The sequence below is a fragment of the Elephas maximus genome, chromosome 14, assembly GCF_024166365.1.
Source record: "Elephas maximus indicus isolate mEleMax1 chromosome 14, mEleMax1 primary haplotype, whole genome shotgun sequence".
In the NCBI taxonomy this organism is placed as follows: domain Eukaryota; kingdom Metazoa; phylum Chordata; class Mammalia; order Proboscidea; family Elephantidae; genus Elephas; species Elephas maximus.
Genome location: NC_064832.1, coordinates 36830586 through 36852515, shown reverse-complemented (window position 1 = coordinate 36852515; position 21930 = coordinate 36830586). Strand labels below are relative to the sequence as shown.

Sequence of the window (21930 nt, the reverse complement as noted above, 5' to 3'; positions counted from 1 at the left end):
TTTCTGACAAGTGATGTGTTCATAATTTATCTTTGCCTATCTTTTTACTATCAACCTATGTCTTTATATTTAAAGTGCATCTTTTGAGAAGAGGTTGTCCATGCAACTTTTTTTTTTAAATCAGTCTGATAATTTTTCCCTTTTAATTGCAGTGCTTAGTCTGTTTACCTTTAATGTAAATATCGATATGTTTGTTTATATCTACCATCTTAATATTTGCTTCCTATTATTCACTCTTGTTATTTTTCCTTTCTTTCTCCTTTCTGTCTTCTTTTGGGTTAACTATTTTTTATTGTTCTACAAACACACCTATTTGAATTTTTTTAAAGTAATTGCTTTAGGAATTTCAACATTTATCCTTAAGTTATCACAATCGATCCTGAATTAATATTATATGTGAGAGCCTTATAGCTAAATGCCATTGTTGAAATATATTTTACTTCTACATATGTTATAAAACCCAAAATATATTATCAGTTTTGTTTTAAGCTTGATTGACTTTAAAATAATTTAAGAAACTAAAAATACTAATTTATATACATATTTTTTTGATTCCTTCCTGGTATCATTTCCTCTCAGCTTTAAGAACTTTCTTTAGCATTTTTTTGTACTGCAAGTCTGCTGAAAACAAATTCCATCATATATTTCTTATCTGAAAATGTCTTTATTTCACCTTCATTTTCCACTGGATATAGAATTCTTACTCGATAAAAAAATTTTTTTTTCCTTTCAGCACTTTAATGATCCCTTTCAATTTTAGTTGGACTCCATTTTTTTTTTTTTAATTTCATTGTGCTTTAGATGAAATCTTACAGTGCTAATTAGTTTCTTGTTCAAAGTTTTATACACAAATTGTTTTGTGATGTTGGTTGCAATCCCTGCAATGCATCAGCACTCTCCCCTTTTCTCTTTACACCTGTGTTCCCGGTGTCCATTCATCCAGTTTTCCTGTCCCTTCCCGCCTTCGCGTCTTTGCTTTTGCACAGGTGTTGCCCATTTGGTCTTACATACTTAATGGAACTAAGAAGCATGCATGTCATGTGTGTTATTATTTGTTTTAAAGGCCCATCGAACCTTTGGCTGAAAGGTGGATTTTGGGACTGGCTTAAGTTTTTTGTTTTTTTTTTTTTTAGTTTTTTTTAAGTTCTAGGTTAGCAGGGTCTCCAGGGGCCATAGTCTTAGGGGTTCCTCCAGTCTTTTTTTTTTGTGAATTTGAGTTTTGTTCTACATTTTCTCCCACTCTGCCCTGGACCCTCTATTGTGATCCTTGTCAGAGCTGTCTTAGTATTGAGTTTTTAGGGGTCTTTATATGGTCAGGATATAAGTTGCCTCCATTCTTCTGATGAAAAAAAATCAATCATCATCCCTATCATTGTTCTTGTGTATTTAATGTGGCTTTTTCCCCTGACTTTTAAGATCTGTTTTCCTTACATTTGGTTTTCAGTAGCTTGACTATAATGTTCTTAAGTAATGTTTAGCTTTCTCTGTGTTTATCCTGCTTAAGGTTTGGTGAATGTCTTCAATCTGTGAGTTATCTTTTTTATCAAATTTGGAAAATTTTCAGCCAATATTTCTAACATTTCTTTCTCTTTTTTTCTCTCTATCTCTCCTTACCTCTGGAACTCCAACTTCACATATGCTAGATTGCTTAGATGGTCCCAGAGTTCATTAAGGCTCTATACGTATTTTCTCAGCTTTTTTTTTTTTTTTTCTCTTTCTCTGGAAGCTTGTTTAGATGACTTTTGATGACATCTTCAAGCTCAAGAGAGACTGTGCCTTCTTTTGTATCTACTCTTCTGCTAATTCCACCCAATATATTTTTTACTTCAACATTTTATACTTTTGGTTCTAAGATTTTCATTTTTTTCCCTTAGGTTTATCTATCATCCTTGTATCCACTTTTTTTTCCCCGTAGAATATTTAACATATTTATCATAGTTGTTAATCCTTGTCTAACAACTTCTAAGTCAGTTGTGGTTCTGTTTTTATTGTGTAATTATTTTCTTAGCTCTCAGTGATATTTTTCTGTTTCTTCACATGTCGAGTAATGTTTTATTATTAACTGAATACTGTGCATTTGTTGTAAATTATAGATTCTGTTATCTTCTTTTGAAGGGTGATGGATTTTCCAGCTGTCAGTTAAATTACAGGTGAATCATCTTGAACTTGGAAGACTTTGTTTTATATTTTGTTAGAGTGGGTCTATTTTAGTTTTGTCCTTAAATCTAGGGATTTGTACTTAGTCCCGTTTTGTTTTAGCTCTTAGTTCTGAATGTGGTCTTTACTCCTCAGGTGAGACCCTTCTGGGCTTTCAATGGAAACCCCTGATGGCTATGCCAAGCGCTTTTTACTGGTGGGACTGAAAAGCCAACCACCATCTCTCCTGTAGTGGCCAGAGTATAAAATCTCTGCTTAGCTCTTCAGTCTTCTAGCTCTTGCTTTCCCACTGCCCTCCTTGAAGTCTTACCCCCCAACCCCAACCCATGTTTGTGCAATCCAGGTTATAGCCAAAGATTTGAAAGGAGTTAATATGCAGATACAGGTTTCGAATAAGGCCTAATTTAATATTTACCCAATCAACTTCACAGGGAGGGGGCTAAGGACCCATAAAACAGTATAAAGTGTTCTCAAATGTAAGATTATCTTATTATTATTAGTTGTAGTGATGATCATTAAGAGAAAGCATTAATTAATAGAAAGCATATATTTTATCTCATGACTCAGTAATTCTACTTCTTGGTAAAAACGGATTGTGTACAATGATGTTCACTACAACATCACTTTTAATAGTGAAAAACTGGAAACAGTTAAAATGTCCATTGGTGTGGCATGGTGAAATAAATTAAGGTATAGTCACACTGTGGGATATTATGCAGTAGTTAAAAAGAATTAGGTATATCCATATGTACCAATATGAAAAATCTATGAGTCAGATGTTTCCATCATCTAAAGTAGTTGCAAAGTTATATGCATAATACATTTACGCAATCTTCGTCCACCCACAGGTATGTGTGCATGCGTGTGTGTATATGTGTGTGTGAGAAAAGACTTAAAGGATATCAACAAAACAGTGGTTATCATCAGTGGGAGGTAAGAATGAAAAAAGGGAGAGCAATGGGATGAGAGGTGGTGGTCAAAGGAACTATAGCCTCTAATATTTTAATTGTTTTCAAGAAGTATGTATTTATCCCTATAGGAATGAAAACCATTCCCTTTTTTAAGATTGGGAGAAAGAGAGCCCTACAGACCTAGATTCATATCCTATTCTGACACTTATCATTGTATGAATTTGTATAATTTATTTAAATTTTCTGAAATTCTGTTAACATGGGTTATTATGAGAATTTAGATGGGATATAGCCTGTGTAAAGCACTTGAAACATACCAGGCACTCAATAAATAATAGTAGAATTAATACTGAAAACCTTTCCTTGTACTTTCTATAACAAAATGATTTCTTACCATGCTATCCGAGTAATTCTTATCCTGCCTATAAGACACCTTTTTATACCTTTGCTTATCTTTTTCTTTTTCTTAAGACTGCCTCTCTAGTTGTATAATCAATTCTGTGACTGACCTCAACAAGCAAATGCATTTGTTAATTGTGTATCTGCAAGTTGTATTGTACCAAGTTAAACATGCTTTGTTCCTGATCCCAAATAGCTCTGAAAGCACTCAAAATTTTCCCTATGCTTTTAAATTTGGAGTTCAGGTTGTGGAAAATTTAGGTAACAGTAAGCCATCGATGAACTTCAAATTTCTTTGTACAATGTCTGTTGTTATACAATATTGCTTGCAATACTCACTACTTGCTAAAAACTTCTTAACTCCTCTAGTCTTTCTTGCCTGAAAACTCTTGGATTTGACAAACCATATTTTTTTTTCCCTTGAACTAGAAGTCACTGATTGTTCTGTAATGCTTTGTGTTTGAAGCTTTGCGTTTGTATGCTTTGCATTTTTCTTCCTCAATTTTTTGTCAATGACTTACAGCTTGTCTTTATTCTCCTCTCTTATCTTTAATTCCATTCTTCCAAAATATACATAAAAACATACAATAGACAGGTGAAAAAGACATTTTTGGATAAATACTTGGAAATGCTTCTCTCATTCAGAAATAGCCTAAATTATATTAAAATTTTTATTTGACAGAAAAGCATGTGAAATTCAAAAACCATTTTTATTTTTCTGAACCAAAAATGTAAAAAAGCAACATTAATATAAAAAAGGAAATATACATGTCACAAAATTTCTGAAAGCATTCAAGATTAGAATAAAGAATGATGTAGTACAGGCAAAAGATGACCATGAACTGCACCAAAGCATGGCTGAAGATATTCAGAAGGGGTAATAAGAAGGCTCAAAAGAACAAATAAGTAGTAAAAATCTGGTATTTGAATTTATCCTCTTTAAAAAATTGATTTTGATAAGGAAGTTACATCAATGATCAACTCGCATCAAGGGTTAAGTGCAATTGTTGAAAAAATGCAATGTTTTCAAGACAATGATGTGGCTGTATATGTCATTCGGTTTTATAATTTATTAAAGAGAATCCTTAATTTCTTAAATTTTCATTTTTTTCAACTATAATACTGTGATGGAATTGAGAACTACTTTATAGAAGTAATAGAACTAAAATAAAAATCACAAAAGAATCTAACAGAGGTATCATTATGAAATTTTAAAAATAGTTTATTAAATATCAGGGAAAGAATTTTTATGATTAAAACATTAAAAAATGGAAGTCTTAAGCTTAGTCACATTTCACGTAAATCTAAACATCAGGACCACTTATATCACCCTTCACCACTAAAATTACCCATTTATACTTCTGCCTCTAACAAAATGAGTAGATGTACTTTTTCCTATCCCTTCTAAGTACAAGGAAACCCTGGTGGTGTAGTGGTTAAGTGCTATGGCTGCTAACCAAGAGGTCAGCAGTTCAAATTCGCCAGGTGCTCCTTGGAAACTCTTTGGGGCAGTTCTACTCTGTCCTACAGGGTCGCTATGAGTTGGAATCGACTCGACGGCAGTGGGTTTGTTTTTTGTTTTTTTTCTAAGTACAACTAAAACCCATGGACAATATATATCATACAAATATAAAAATCTTCTGAAAGGTGGAGAGAAGACACACTGGCTAGGGATATTGGGACCTAAGGAACAACATGGTGGTGAGTTCCCTGTTGTGTTTTGCCTGGCCTCATAAATCCCAGACTGGATATTGGAGAAGCCAGCAACCTGGAAACACCAGTAAGTGAAGACACACACACACAGCAAAAAACAAACGAAGATCTGCTCTCACTAGCTAAAGGGCCAGAAAAGCAGCAGCCTAGAAATACAGAAAACTTTTAGGCAGTATTGCTCCACTCAAGTCAAACACCACAGACAAAACTGCGGCCCCACAACTACTCACACCAGCAAAGGCTGACCAGAGAGCCTAAACTTCCACCATTGCTAGACTATGATGAGATGCCTCAATCCCTCTACTGGGATGGTATCAAAGAAGGCTAAGTGGAAAGCCAGGACTTTTATCCTTACTGGGCAGTTATGAGCCCCACCTTGTGGTGTCAGTGAAGCCCATTTGGGAAGCCCGGACTTCCACCCCCATCCAGCGGTAATCAGGCATCTTTCCACCCTCCTTGCTGGAAGAATGTTAGAGGAGGCCTAGTGGAGAGTCAGGACTTTTATCACCACTGTGTAATAATAAGGCCATGCCCCACAGTATCAGTGGAGATCATGTGGGGTGCAGGATCATGAGGGGCACCTCCCACACCTAGCCAGATTGGTATCAGCAAGGGCCTAGTGGACAGTGGGAACTCCCACACCTCCCCAGCAGTAATAAGGAATGCTTCTTGCCTCTCTGGAAACCCTGGTAGCATGTGGTTAAGTGCTATGGCTCTTAACCAAGAGGCTGGCAGTTCGAATCCACCAAGTGCTCCTTGGAAACTCTACGGGGCAGTTCTACTCTGTCCTATAGGGTCACTATGAGTTGGAATTGACGCAACAGCAGTGTGTTTAGTTTGGTTTTGGTTTCTTCCCTCTCTGGCTGTCAATGCAGACTGAATGGGGGAACCTGGACTTCACACCACCTGGCAGTATGAAGTGAAAGTCTTAAAACATAATATACAAAATGTCCAGATTTCAACTGAAAAATCACTCATCATACCAAGAACCAGGAAGATCTCAGATGGAATGAGAAAAGACGACAGATATCAACACTAAGATAACATATATATTCGAATTATCTGATAATAATTTTAAAGTACAATCATAAAAATGCTTCAATGAACAATTACAAAGATGTATGAAACTAAATAAAAAATTTGAAAATCTCAGCAAAGGAATAGAATATATAAAGAACAATCAAATGGAAATTAAGAATGAAAAGATACAATAACCAAAATGAAAAAAGTCAATGGATGGGGTCAGTAGCAAAATGGAGGGGACAGATAAAAGAATCAGTAAACTGGAAGTACAAACACTGGAAATAATCCAATCTGAACAGTGCAGAGAAAATAGACTAAAAAAAGAAAATAAAGTCCCAGAGACCTGTTGGACTATAACAAAAGATCTAATATTTGTGTCATAGGAGCCTTGGAGAAGAGGGGAAAAGGGTGGAGTGGAAAAAATATTCAAATAAAAATTGGCTTAAAATTCCCCAAATTTGGCCTACAGAATCAAGAAGCTCAGAGAATTCCAAAGAGGATAATTTAAAGAAATCCATACCAAAATACATCATAGCAAAACTTCTGAAAACTGAAGACAGAGAAAATCTTGAAAGCAGCAAGAAACACCTTATCCACAGACGAAAAACAATTTGAATGACAGTGAATTTCTCAACAGAAATAATGGAGGCCAGAAAGAAGTAGCAGAAAATTTTCAGCTATGGAAAGAAATGTCAACTCAGGATTCTATAACCAGCAAAACTATTCTTCAGGAATGGAGGGGAAATCAAGGAAAAACAAAGAGTTTGTCACCAGAAGGTCTGCCCTAAAATAATGGGTTACAAAATTTCTAAACAGTAGAAGTAATAACAGAAGGGATCTTGGACTTTAAAAGAGAAAGAACACAGTAAGAGCAAAAATATGGATAAATACAATAGACTTTCCTTGTCCTCTAGATTTTCTAAACTACGTTTGACAGTTGAAGCAAAAATTATAACATTGTCTTATGTGGTTGTCATGGATTGAATTGTGCTCCCCCAAAACTATGTGTCAACTTGATTAAGCCATGATTCCTAGTATTACGTGGTTGTCCTCCATTTTGTGATTGTAATTTTATGTTGAGAGGATTAGGGTGGGATTGTAACACCACCCTTTCTCAGGTCACCTCCCTGATCCAAGGTAAACAGAGTTTCCCTGGGGTGTGGCCTGCACCACCTTTTATCTCTCAAGACATAAAAGGAAAGGGAAGCAAGCAGAGAGTTGGGGACCTCATACCACCAAGAAAGCAGCACCAGGAGCAGAGTGTGTCCTTTGGACATGGGGTCCTGCGCCTGAGAAGCTCTTCGACCAGAGAAGATTGAGGACAAGAACCTTCCTCTAGAGCCGACAGAGAGAAAAAGTCCTCCCCTGAAGCCAATGCCCTGAATTTGGACTTGTAACCTACTAGACTGTGAGAGAAGAAATTTCTCTTCGTTAAAGAGATACACTTGTGGTATTTCTGTAATAGCATCACTAGATAACTAAGACAGTAGTTATCAATAGATACAAAAAAATATTCAATACAATTATATTATAAACAGAGGAGGGTAAATGGTTGTAAAGGGATGTAAGGTTTCTAAACTGCACTCAAACTGGTAAAAGGATGGCACCAGTAGATTCTGCTAAATTATGTATATATAATGTAATATCTAAAGCAGTCACTAAAAAAATCTATACAGAGTGATACACTCAAATACACTGCAGATAAAACCGGATTCTGAAAAATGTTAAAATAACCCACACGAAAGCAGAAAAAAACAGAAATGAAATACAGAGAAAAAATAGCAAATAAACAAAATGGCAGATTTAAGCCTTAATGTATCAATAATTAATATAAATGGTCTAAGCACACCAATTAAAAGACAGAGATTGGCAGAGTGAATTAAAAACACACACACACAACATACATCATCCAACAAAACGGTTTCTACAAGAAACTCATTTCAAATATAAATGACATATGTAAGTTGAAAGTTAATGAATGAAAAAAAAAGGTTTACCATGCAAACATTACTCAAAAGAGAACAGAATTAGCTATGTTAGTATCAGATAAAGAAAATTATCAGAGCAAAGAAAATCACTAGGACAGAAAGGGATATTATATAATAATAAAGAAGTCACTTCACCAAAAAGAAATAACAATCTTAAATGTATACATAGCTGCCAAAAATGTGAAGCAGAAGCTGATAGAAATGAAAGAAATAGAAATCTACAATTACAGTTGGAGATTTCAATGCCCCTTCTCAGCAATTTATAGAACTGGAGAAAAAGCAGTGAGAATGTAGAAGATCTCAACACCATCAATCAACAGGATCTAATTGATATTTACAGCAAAAGAACACTAAACAAAACAACAGCAGGATATATATTCTAAGTGCTCATGAAACCCATACCACGATAGACTATATCCTGGGCTATAAAACAAGTCCCAAACCAAAACCCGAACTCAATGCTGTTGAGTTGATTCCGACTCATAACAACCCCATAGGGTTTCCAAGGCTGTAAATCTCTATGGCAGCAGACAGCCACATCTTTCTACTGTGGAGTTGCTGGTGGTTTTGAACAGCCAACCTTTTGGTTAGCTGTCAATCGCTTTACCCACTGCTCCACCAGGGCTCCTACACATTTAAGAGAATTTAAATAAAAAAGAAAATGTTCTCTGACCAACATGTAACCAAAGTAAATGATACCATTACTCTCCTCAAATCTGAGATTTAAAATTATAGTCATTCCGAACTTTTGCTTTTCTGACTCTATAGTATCCATTCCCTTACTTAGTTGTCTCAATATTTATTTCATAATTTGTTACCCATCTCTTACTCTCCACTCACACTGTATTACCTATCTGAAAGCCATATTTGCTTACCTCTCAATAATGGTAATAGAAGTTTTGGATATACTCAAATATAAGACAATTTGAGGACAAAGTTCTAATGGTCTTAAAGACATAAGACTTAATCCAAAAGTAAGGATAGATAAATAAAGGAGTCATAAGATAACAAGGAGCCCTACTGGCACAATGGTTAAGTGTCTTGGCTGCTAACAGAAGGGTTGGCGAGGGAGGTCCAGGAGTGGTGGGGTAGTTAGATGCTTCATAACGTCATTCTTACAACAAAGACCTGAGAGGTGAGTCAGACATGGATGAAAACTTTGGAACCTTGAGCATCAAAGGCAAGGCTGAAGAAATGGACCGAGTGTCAAGTGGAAGGAGAGACTGTATAAAAACAGCAGACACAGAATTGTGGATCTCCAGCTCCCTGCCAGCCAAGCCTAAGAGCATGGCCATCTTGAGACAAAGCATGCAGTGTTCCCAGCCAAAGCCTCCATCACCTGCCAAGCAGGAGTGACTCTGCACACACATCTAGAGCCAGGCAGGAATGCTCCCTACCATGCCCAAGTTATATGCACTCACGTCATCCACTGCACCTCCCCAAGACCCCCATGCCAGGAGCTCACAGACCTGTGGGGGTCCTCTCATTCCCCTCATCCATCCCTCTCACCCATCCCCCTGCCCCATATGCAATCGTGGTATGGTGGCACCCACCACTGCCCCGCCCCCTGGGCTGGGGACCCATGAATCAGCAGTGACTGCCCTTTCACTCACCCACTCACACCAAGGCTCCACAGAGCAGAGGCACCCACTACGCCACCTAGCCACCAGTGCTGAGGGCCCATGGACTGGTGGTGTCCACTTCTCTGTCTGGCTACTGGCACTGGGGGCCCAGGAACAGGTGGCACTCCCTCTTCTACCCAGCCAACTCTGCCAGGAACCTGAGGACTGGTAGTGCTTACTCCTACACCAAGCCACCCACAGGAGGGGCCCTCAGACTGGCAGCGCCCGCTGCTCTACCCAGCCACTGGTGCCAAGAGTCCATGAACAGAGATCTCCACTCCCATGCCCAGCCACCCATGCCAGGGGCCCACAGACTAGTGGTGCCTCTTACTTCCTCTAACCACCTGTGCCGGGGCCCAACAACCAGCAGCACACACTCCCCTGTCTATCCAGGACTGTTGGTGAGTTTCTGCACCACCCACCCAGTGGCCAATAATCTGGCACCTTCACCCCAACTATCTGGCAACACAACACCCAACCCAGTAAGAATGCTCCCTGCACTATGCCCAGGTGACCAGCTGGGCAGACTCATCACCTTACCAAGAAAGCCCACTATATCCTCAGTTGTCACACGAGACAAGCAAACGGAGACCCATGCTCACACACCCAGCTGATGCCCTGACCACCCAGAGACAGGTGGTGAGAGAGTTCCAGTGCAGCCAGTCTAGACCAGAGTGGCACATGTGCCATGCCTACTCGGATATATCAAAACAAAAAATCAGGATGCAGCAAACAAACATATAATAAATAAATAAATGTAACAATATCTTAATGCTTTGGAGACAACAAACAATATCAAATCATATGAAGAATCATGAAAAGATGGCTCCAGCAAGTGATCAAAATAAAGAACCAGAAGATCTTCTGGAGAAAGAAACGGCAATAGAAACTACCTGGTAAGGACTTCGAAAGGATTCTCTAAGAGATCAAGGAAAACATAAACAAAATCTAAGGAAAACACAGACAAAATCAGGGAAAACACAGACAAAAAAATAGAATAATTCAGGAAAAAAAAAAAAAAACAGCAATTAGAAACCATACAAAAATAGCAACTAGAAATCCAGAAGATTTATGGAAAAATTCCAGAAATAGAAAACTCAATAGAAGGACATAGGAGCAAAATTCAATCAATGAAAGACAGAATCTATGAAATAGAGGACAAATTCCTTGACACCAATTTGTTTGAGAAAAAAATGAGGAAAAAGAGTGAAGAAAAATGAAGAAAGCTTAAGAGTTATATGGGACACTATCAAGAGGAAAACATTACACGTGATTGGAATTCCAGAACAACAACAACAAAAAAACCAAACCCATTGCTGTGAAGTCAATTCCAGAGTAGAAGTGCCCCACAGGATTTCCAAGGAGCAGCTGGTGGATTTGAACTGCCAACCTTTTGGTTAGCAGCTGAGCTGTTAACCACCATGCCACCAGGGGGGAAAAAACACAGAATTTTTGAAGATTTTCTGGCAGACAACTTCCCTAATATCATGGAAAATGAGAAGATGTCCATCCAAGAAGCTCAATGAACCCCATACAGGATAGACCCCAAAAGAAAGTCACCCAGACATATTATAATCAAACTCTCCAAAACCAAAGACAAAGAAAGAACCCTGAGAGCAGCTCAGGAAAAACGAAGTCACCTACAAAGAGGAACCAATAAAACTAAGTTCTGATTACTCAGCAGAAACCATGCAGGCAAGAAGTCAATGTGATGACATACATAAAACATTGAAGGAAAAAAACTTCCAACCAAGAATTATATATCCAGCAAAATTGTCTCTCAAATATGATGGTGAAATAAGGACACTTTCAAATATATAGAAATCAAAGGAATTTGTGAAAAATGAACCAACCTTACAAGAAATATTAAAGGTAGTCCTTCAGACACAAAACCAACAACATTAGACAACAAATTAGGAGATAGGACAACATCAGCCAGATACCAACCCAGATAATGAAATCTCAAAAATAAAACAAAGCTAAAGAACTGAGAACAGGGAACCAGAGATGCCAATCTGTAAATGATGACAACATCAAAACAAAAAGAGGGAATAAATGGTATAGTTATAGAACTTCCACATGGAGAGGAAGTCAAGGCAATATCAAGAAATAAAAGACTATTTTAAAGTTAGGAAGATAAAGGTAAATTTCAAGGTAACCACAAAGAAAGTAACAAATCTATTCATCAAAATAAATAAGAAAAACATAAAGACTCAGTAAACACAAAATCAACAACAATGAAAGAAATGAAAAGGAAATCCCCAAACAAAAAGAACTCAGCACAGAATATTAAATGGAACAAGAAACCATCAACAACACACACACACACTCAAAGGCACAGCAAAATGAGAGCAGTAAACTTACACCTATCGATAACCACACTGAATGTAAATGGCTTAAGGGCATCAGTAAAGAGACAGAGGGTGGCAGAAAGGTTGGCGGCTCAAACCCACTCGCTGCTTCCACAGGAGAAAGACCTGGTGATCTATTTCCATAAAGATTACGGCCTAGAAAACCCTATGGGGCAGTTCTACTTTGTTGCTGGGGTAGCTGTGAGTCAAAATTTGACTTGATGGCACTTAACAACAACAACAGAAGATGATACTATTATGGCCAATGATCTCAGCCATCAATTGAAGGGGAAAACTTTATTTTACTTATAAGATCAACAACAGACAGACAGACAGAGCTAAAAACCAAATCCGCTGCTGTTGATTTGGATTCGTGACAACCCTATGCGTTAAAGGGTAGAACTGTTCTGTAGGATTTTCTTGGACGCAATCTTTATGGAAGCAGATCTCCAGGCCTTTCTCTTGCAGTGCTGCTGGGTGAGTTTGAACTGTCAATCTTTAGGTTAGTAAAGATGAGAATCAACTGTTTGTGTGACCCAGGTAGATAAAGGTGTTGTTGTTAGGTGTCATCAAGTTGGTTCCAACTGATAGCAACCCTATGTACAACAGAATGAGACAATGCCCAGTCCTGTGCCATCCTCATAATGGTTGCTGTGCTTCAGCCCACTGTTGCAGTCGCTGTGTCAATCCTCTTTTTCACTGACCCTCTACTTTATCAAGCATGATGTTCTTCTCCAAGGACTGATCCCTCTTGATAACATGTCCAAAGTATGTGAGATAAAGTCTCGCCATCCTCATTTCTAAGGAGCATTCTGGCTGTACTTCGTTCAAGACAAATTTGTTCATTCTTCTGACAGTCCATGCTATATTCAATATTCTTTGCCAACACCATAATTCAAAGGCATCAATTCTTCTTCAGTCTTCCTTATTTATTTTCCAGCTTTTCACATGCACATGAGGCGATTGAAAATGCCATGGCTTGGAGCAGGTGCACCCTAGTCCTTAAGGTGACATCTTTGTTTTTTAACACTTTAAAGAGGTTTTTTTGCAGCAGATTTGCCCATAGCAATGTGTCATTTGATTTCTGGACTGCTGCTTCCACGGGTGTTGATTGTAGATCCAAGTAAAATGAATTCCTTGACAACTTCAATCTTTTCTCAAAGGCTACAGCCTTCAGTATGGAATACACCTCAACATAAAGAAGACAAAAATCCTCACAACTGGACCAATAAGCAACACCATGATAAACGGAAAAAAGATAAACCAAACCAAACCCACTGCCATCAAGTCAATTCTGACTCATAGCGACCCTATAGGACAGAGTAGAACTGCCCCATAGAGTTTCCAAGGAGCGCCTGGTGGATTTGAACTGCTGACCTCTTGGTTAGCAGCCATAGCACTTAACCACTACACCAACAGGGTTTCCGAAAAAAGACAAAGATAGATAAAAATAAATAAAATGCACAGATGCCCAAGGGAATAACAAAAGAACACATTTAGCCAGAAGGTTCATAGGTGGTTTTTCTTACTGCCAGTAAAATGTGGAGATATCCCTTGACCATCATTAAAGAAAACTGAGTCAACCAGCCTCTGACCTCCCTCTTTCCTTTTTCTCTCTTTCACATGTGCGTGCGCGCGAGCACACACACACACACATACTGCAGTGGATTAATTACTTTTGTGTGTGGCCTTTCTAGCCGTGGTCTTGTAATTCCCACCCAGGTGACTGTGTAATAGGGTAATTGTGCCCTACTAAGGGGCCTGTTCAGTTTTGCCTTAAAAGACAGCCAATTCCAGAGCAAAGAGGAGAGCCCGCCACCACCAAAGAAGGAGAGACCCACAGCAGACACTGGCAAGATACCTGCAAAAGACGGTGCAGTGGGCTTCCTGGCCCATGAAGTGAGAAAGCTGAGTGCCTTTGGGTAGAGACTTAGGGCCACGGAGAAGTCTACGCATGACCCGTGAATTTGGGACTTGCCAGCCTCCAGGACCATGTGAACCATTTCCTTTATAAGGTTAGTAAGCTCTGTGAGATTTTGCAGGGAATAAGGGAACCCCAAAACGGGAGGGAGAATGCTGAAGGGAGAGGGAGTAGTTGATGTTAGAGATGATGGAGTGAGACAGCAGCTCAAAAAAGTTAGACATTTGGGACATCTCTCACCTCTACCTCATAGGAACCAGATTTGTCTGATCCTTATAAAATAAATTATTCATTTACACACACACACACACCCCTGAATGGAAAAATCCAAAAAAATATATCAGTGAGTGGTGTGCATAGAGAGATAATTATTATGAGTATTTTCCAAATCAATTGCTTTAAACATGCATTATTTATATAACAATAATCTGCCTGGGATGTTCTTCGAAATACATCCACTTGACTCGTTCTCTCACTTTCTTCAAGGCTTGACTCAAATTTCAGTTTGTCAATGAGGCCTATGCTTCCTGACCTCAGTCTCCTCCCACCCCTCCACCTGGGACATATATCCTGTCTCACATTGTCTTTCTTCTGTAAGATGTACTTGTCTTCTAATATTTACTTCTTATGTTGTCTCTCTCTTAATGCTAGAATGCAAATACCATAAGGGCATGAATCTTTGTTTATGATAATGATGTATCTCAAGTGCCAAGTCGAGTGTGTGGAACAAAGTAGGCCATTTGATGAGTATTAATTACACTGAATCAGGCAAAATGTATCTTAGAATGTGGTGAACATTTGAAGAAAATAAGCAGAGGAAATTACAGAAAATCTCGCCAGTATTTCCTAATTTAGAGAATGTTTGTATGCGTGAAAGTAGACCCATCAATTACAGCAAAACTTCGTATCTCAAATAAAAAGGCATTGTTTAAAAATTATACCATGAAATAATCTAGGCATATGTAAGACAATAAAGAATTTAATAACAAACATTGGTATTTTTCTATTATTGTAGAAACAAATTACCATAAACTAGTGACTTCACATAAACTTAATATCTTACACTTCTGTAGGTAAGATGTCCAGGCTACAATTAAGGGGGCTGCATGCTGTGTTCTTTCTGGAAACTATAGGGGAATCTTCTTCCTGCTCATTCAAGTTTTGGCAGAATTCAGTTCTATGCAGCTGTAGGGCTGAGGTCTTCATTTCTCATCTGGGGTCTACTCTTACTTCCTAGCAGTCTTTTTCTTGTCCTTGCACATAGCTCCTTATATCTCAGAACCGCAATAGGGCAGTGAATCCTTCTCATGCCTTCTCTCTCTTACTCTAGCAGAAAAAGGTTCTCTGATTTTAAAGACTCATGTGATTAAACTGGCCCACCTAAGCAACCCAGGATAACAGCCTCATCTCAAGACATCTGCAAAGCCCCTCCTGTAATGTAAGGTAACAGTCGCAAGTTTTGTAGATTACGGTGTGGCCATTTTTGCATGGGAATTATTCTACCTAGCACACATCATATGCCCAACACCCAAGCTTTAAGCCTAGAGTATTATAATGAAGTGGATACATCCTGTATATCCCTCACTTGCAAAAGTAGCTACTATACTAAATTTTGTGCTTACTAATCTCTTACATGTCTTCATAATTTCACTACATGCATATGTATTCCTAAGTAGTTTATGGTAGAAATAACAAGTTCCTTAAATTTATATAAATAGAATAATTCTGTCTGTATTCTTCTGATATTTATTTTGTATTTTTGCTCAACATTACATTTTTTAAATTTACCCATGTTGTTAAAAGTTGTCATTTATTTTCACTACTGGGTAGTATTCAATTTTACTCCAATTTACTCATTCATTATCCTGTCAACACACACTACGATTTTGATCTTATTTCATGCAGATAACACAATCTTCTATTAACACAGTTTCTGACAGATCAGCATGAGTTTACTTAAGGCATATACTAAGAGTAGAATTCACAGCTGCTTTATTCAGATAGCCAAAAAACTGATTACAACACAAACACAAATGTCCATCAAAAAGAGACTGGCTAAATCAACAGTAGTTCATTCATTCCAACAGAATACTACTCAGCAATAAAAAGAAAAAATTGGTCACATATATATCAACTTGAGTGAGTCTCGAAAACATACTGACACAAATGAGTAATGTTGTGTGATTTCCTATTTAAGAACAGACAAAACTAACCTATGGTGGTAAAATCCAGAATGGCAAACTCAATATGGAACAAAAACCCAAAAGTAAAAGCTAAAACTATAACTCCTGTTCGAAACCATATGGGTAAATCTTTATAATCTTAAGCTTGGCAAAGAATTCTGAGATATGACATCAAAAGCATGAGCAACAAAAAAGAGGTAAAGTGAACTTCATCAAATCAAATACTTTTGCGCTTCAAAGGTCACCATCAATAAAGTGAAAAGACAACCCAAAGAATGGAGAACATATATGCAAATAATATATCCTAAGGGATTTGTGTCCAGAATATATACAGAATTCTTACACTTCATTAATAAGACAAATAACCCCACTAAAAAGTGGGAAAAGGACCTGAGTAGATATTTGTACAAGTAACATATACAAATGGCTAAATAAGCACATGAAAAGATGATCAACATCATTAATCATTCAAAAAAAAAAAAGAGCCAACCTGTTGCCATCAAGTCTATGTGACTCACAGTGACCGTTAATCATTAGAGAAATTCAAATCAAAACCACAAAGGTATTTTACACCCATTGGGATGGCTAGTTCCATTTCATTTTTGATGATTTTAGGAAAATTGGAAATCGTCACAAATGAAATGGAACACATAAACACAGGTACCCTAGGCATTAGTGAGCTGAAATGGACTGGTATTGGCCATTTCGAATCAGACAATCACAGTCTAAGACAGCTTGAAGAGGAATGGTGTTGCGTTCATCGTCAAAAAGAACATTTCAAGATCTATGCTGAAGGACAATGCTGTCAGTGATAGGATAATATCCATATGCCTACAAGGAAGACCAGTTAATATGACTATTATTCAAATTTACGCACCAACCACTAAGGCCAAAGATGAAGAAATAGAAGATTTTTATCAGCTGCTTCAGTCTGAAATTGATAGAACATGCAATCAAGATGCATTGATAATTACTGGTGATGGGAACGTGAGCGCTGGACACAAAGAAGAAGGATCAGTAGTTGGAAAATATAGCTTTGGTGACAGAAACAATGCTGGAGATCAAATGATAGAATTTTGCAAGACCAATGACTTCTTCATTGCAAATAACTTCTTTCACCAACATAAATGGCGACTATACACATGGACCTTGCCAGATGGAACACACAGGAATCAAATTGACCACATCTGTGGAAAGAGATGATCGAAAAGCTTAATATCATCAGTCAGAACAAGGCAAGGGGCCAACTGTGGAACAGACCATCAATTGCTCATACGCAAGTTCAAGCTGAAACTGAAGAAAATCAGAGCAAGTTCACGAAAGCCAAGATATGACCTTGAATACATCCCACCTGAATTTAGAGACCGTCTCAAGAATAGATTTGATGCATTGAACACTAGTGACCGAAGACTGGACAAGTTGTGGAATGACATCAAGGACATCATACATGAAGAAAGCAAGAGGTCACTGAAAAGATAGGGAAGACAGAAAAGACCAAGATGGATGTCAGAGGAGACTCTGAAACTTGCTTATGAACATCAAGCTGCTAAAGCAAAAGGAAGAATTGATGAAGCAAAAGAACTGAACAGAAGATTTCAGAGGGCAGCTCAAGAAGACAAAGTATTATAATGACATGCAAAGAGCTGGAGATAGAAAACCAAAAGGGAAGAACACGCTCGGTGTTTCTCAAGCTGAAAGTACTGAAGAAAAAATTCAAGCCTCGAGTTGCAATACTGAAGGATTCTATGGGGAAAATACTAAACGACGCAGGAAGCATGAAAAGAAGATGGAAGGAATACACAGAGTCATCATACCAAAAAGAATTAGTCAACCATTTCAAGAGGGAGCATATGATCAGGAACCGATGGTACTGAAGGAAGAAGTCCAAGCTGCTCTGAAGGCACTGAAGAAAAACAAGGCTTCAGGAATTGATGGAATACCAACTGAGATGTTTCAACAAACGGACGCGGCCCTGGAGGTGCTCACTCGTCTATGCTAACATGGAAGACAGCTATCTGGCCAACTGACTGGAAGAGATCCATATTTATCCCTATTCCCAAGAAAGGTGATTTAACCGAATGTGGAAATTATAAAACATTATTAATACCACTCACAAGCAAAATTTTGCTGAAGATCATTCAAAAATGGCTGCAGCAGTGTATCAATAGGGAACTGCCAGAAATTCAGGCCGGTTTCGGAAGAGGACGTGGAACCAGGGATATCATTGCTGATGTTGGATGGATCCTGGTTGAAAGCAGAGAATATCAGAAAGATGTTTACCTGTGTTTTATTGACTGTGCAAAGGCATTCGACTGTGTGGATCGTAACAAATTATGGATAACATTGGGAAGAATGGGAATTCCAGAACACTTAATTGTGCTCATGAGGAAACTTTACATAGATCAAGAGGCAGTCGTTCACACAGAACAAGGGGATACTGATTGGTTTAAAGTCATGAAAGGTGTGCGTCAGGGTTGTATTCTTTCACCATACCTATTTAGTCTGTATGCTGAGCAAATAATAAGAGAAGCTGGACTATATGAAGAAGAACAGGGCATCGGGATTGGAGGAAGACTCATTTACAACCTGCGTTATGCAGATGACACAACTTTGCTTGCTGAAAGTGAAGAGGACTTGAAGCACTTACTAATGAAGATCAAAGAACACAGCCTTCAATATGGATTGCACTTTAACATAAAGAAAACAAAAATCCTCACAACTGGACCAATGAGCAACATCATGATAAATGGAGAAAAGATTGAAGTTGTCAAGGATTTCATTTTACTTGGATCCACAATCAACTGCCATGGAAGCAGCAGTCAAGAAATCAAATGACACATTGCACTGGGTAAATGTGCTGCAAAGGACCTCTTTAAAGTGCTGAAAAGCAAAGATGTCACCTTGAAGACTAGGGTGCGCCTGACCCAAGCCATGGTATTTTCAGTCGCATCATATGCACGTGAAAGCTGGACAATGAATAAGGAAGACCGAAGAAGAATTGACGCCTTTGAACTGGGGCAAAGAGTATTGAATATACCATGGCCTGCCAAAAGAACGAACAAATCTGTCTTAGAAGAAGTACAACCAGGATGCCCCTTAGAAGCAAGGATGGCGAGACTGGGTCTTATATATATACTTTGGACATGTTGTCAGGAGTGATCAGTCTCTGGAGAAGGACATCATGCTTCACAAAGTACAGGGTCAGCGGAAAAAAGGAAGACCCTCAACGAGGTAGATTGACACAGCGGCTGGAACAATGAGCTCAAGCATAACAACAATTGTAAGGATGGAGCAGTACTGGGCAGTGTTTTGTTCTTTTGTGCATAGGGTCACTATGAGTTGGAACCGACTCGATGGCACCTAACAACAACAGGATGGCTAGAATCAAAAAGTCAGATAATAACAAGTGTTGATGAAGGTGTGGAGAAATTGGAACCCTCATACACTGCTGGTGGGAATGTGCAGTCACCTTGGAAAACAGCCTGGCAGTTCCTCAAATGTTTAAACATGGAGTTATTACGTGATCAGAAATTCCACTCCTAGGTATATGCCTAAGAGAAATAAAAACATGTGTACACAAAAACTCATACATTAATGTACACCTAAGCATTATTCTTAATAACCAAAAGGTGGAAACAACCAAAATATCCATCAACAATATTTGGTATATCACACAATGGAATATTATTTGGCCATAAAAAGGTCTGAAGTACTGATACATGCTACAACATGAATGAACTTCTAAAACATTATGTTAAGTGAAATAAGCCAGTTAAAAAAAATCTACATATTAGTGTACATGATTCCATTCATATAAAAGTAAAGAATACAGAAATCTAAAGAGACAGAAAATATATTAGTGGTTGCTTAGGGTGGGGATGGACTTGGGGGCATAGAAGGATTATACTTAAAGGGTATGAGATTTCCTTTTGAGGTGATGAAAATGTCTACATTTGCCTGTGGTGATGGTTACACATATCTAGAAAATACTAAAACCATTCAAATGCAGACCTTAAAGGGTGAATTATATCTTAAAGCTGTTAAGAAAATCAGAATAATGGTTGCCTGAGGAAAGGGCACAAGAGAACATCTTGAGGGTGATAAGAAAGTTCCTTATCTTAATCTATATGACGGTAACACAGGTATATGTATGTAAGGATTAGTCAAAATTCATCAAGCTAAATCCTTAAAATTTGTGCAATTACTTTGATGACAATTATACCTCAATACAAGTATGTTAACATAAAAAAATTACTAGATAATGTAGAATTCTTTTCCAAAATGCTTTTATGAGTTTACACTTACACCAACAATGTGTTAGAATTCAGGTGTTCCACAGTTTACGGACAGTGATATAGATAATCTGGTGGGCTTTATTTGGGATCTCATTGTGGTTCTGAGACAGGGTTAACTGTGCTGGCGGAACAAAAGAGCTGCTAGAAGATTGCCATCTAGAAGTTGGGTCAACAGGAACCACACCCTATCAACATGAGATAAGGCTGAAACAACCTGTGAATTACTACCTCCTTCTTGGTGTTTTTCTAGTCCCTTCCTCCTTTACAGGCTCCCGCATGCATAGAAGAACAAAGTGTGACTGCTGTTTAACCTTCCTTAGCCCTCTGAAGATGGTGATGTAGTGCCAAAGATCAGTGCACTTGCGCTATACCCATAGTAAGTGATGCCAAGGGCTGCCGAGAGGAGTCCATCTTGAATATCAGCAGGTTCCCTCTTGGATTCCAGATGCCCGCACAACCTAATTAACATGCACCGCCATTCTAAGAAGTACTTGCCCCTTGAAAGAAGCCCACTAAATATTCATTGCTCTGTTGTCTCCACTGAACCCATATAAGCCCTAGCCTTGCTTCCCTTTTCGAGTCAGTCTTTTGGAGAGGCTTAGATTCCCACTGACTCCTTTTGTTTGACTCAAGCAAAATAAAGGACCCTTTGTGTCAGATTGGTGATTGGTAACTACTATTGTCATTGTTGTTAGGTGCTGTAGAGCCAATTCTGACTCATAGTGTCCCCACGTACAACAGAACAAAACACTACCTGGTCCTGAGCCATCTTCAACATCGTTGTTGCTGTTTGAACCCACTGTTGTAGACACTCTGTCAATCCATCTAGTTAAGGGTCTTCCTATTTATTGCTGACTCTACTTTACCAAGCATGATGTCCTCCAGGGACTGATCCCGCCTGATAACATGTCCAAAGTACTCGCCAACCTCGCTTCTAAGGAGCATTTTGGCTGTACTTCTTCTAAGACTACCCCGGTGGTGTAGTGGTTAAGTGCTACTGCTACTAACCAAGAGGTTGACAGTTCAAATCTGCCAGGCGCTCCTTGGAAACTCTGTGGGGCAGTTCTACTATGTCCTATAGGGTCCGACTATGAGTCGGAATAGACCCGATGGCAGTGGGTTTTTTTGGTTTCTTCTAAGACAGACTTGTTCATTCTTCTGACACTATTCTTCGCCAACACCATAATTCAAAGGCATCAATTCTTCAGTCTTCCTTATTCAATTTCCAGGTTTCACATGCATATGAGGCAATTGAATATACCAAGGCTTGGGTCAGTCACACCTTAGCCCTCAAAGGGATATCTTTGCTTTTTAACACGTTTAAGAGGTCTTTGCAAGCAGATTTGCCCAATGCAATGTGTCTTTTG

At 38.3% G+C, this 21930-nt stretch overlaps 1 protein-coding gene across 12 annotated transcripts in view; it reads right to left on the bottom strand.

Annotated features, from left to right (window-relative positions):
* CCDC122 (coiled-coil domain containing 122) overlaps positions 1–21930 on the bottom strand; it is a 131986-nt gene that overhangs the window by 76765 nt on the left and 33291 nt on the right. Inside the window, exon 5 of one of the 12 annotated variants that reach the window (XM_049852954.1) lies at positions 16619–19819. The exons of the other annotated variants lie outside the window; for them this stretch is intronic. Within the exon in view, the coding sequence (XP_049708911.1) occupies positions 19808–19819 (12 nt within the window). The 3' untranslated portion in view covers positions 16619–19807. Of the gene's footprint in view, positions 1–16618; positions 19820–21930 lie in introns of those variants that run through there. 12 annotated transcript variants of the gene reach the window in all.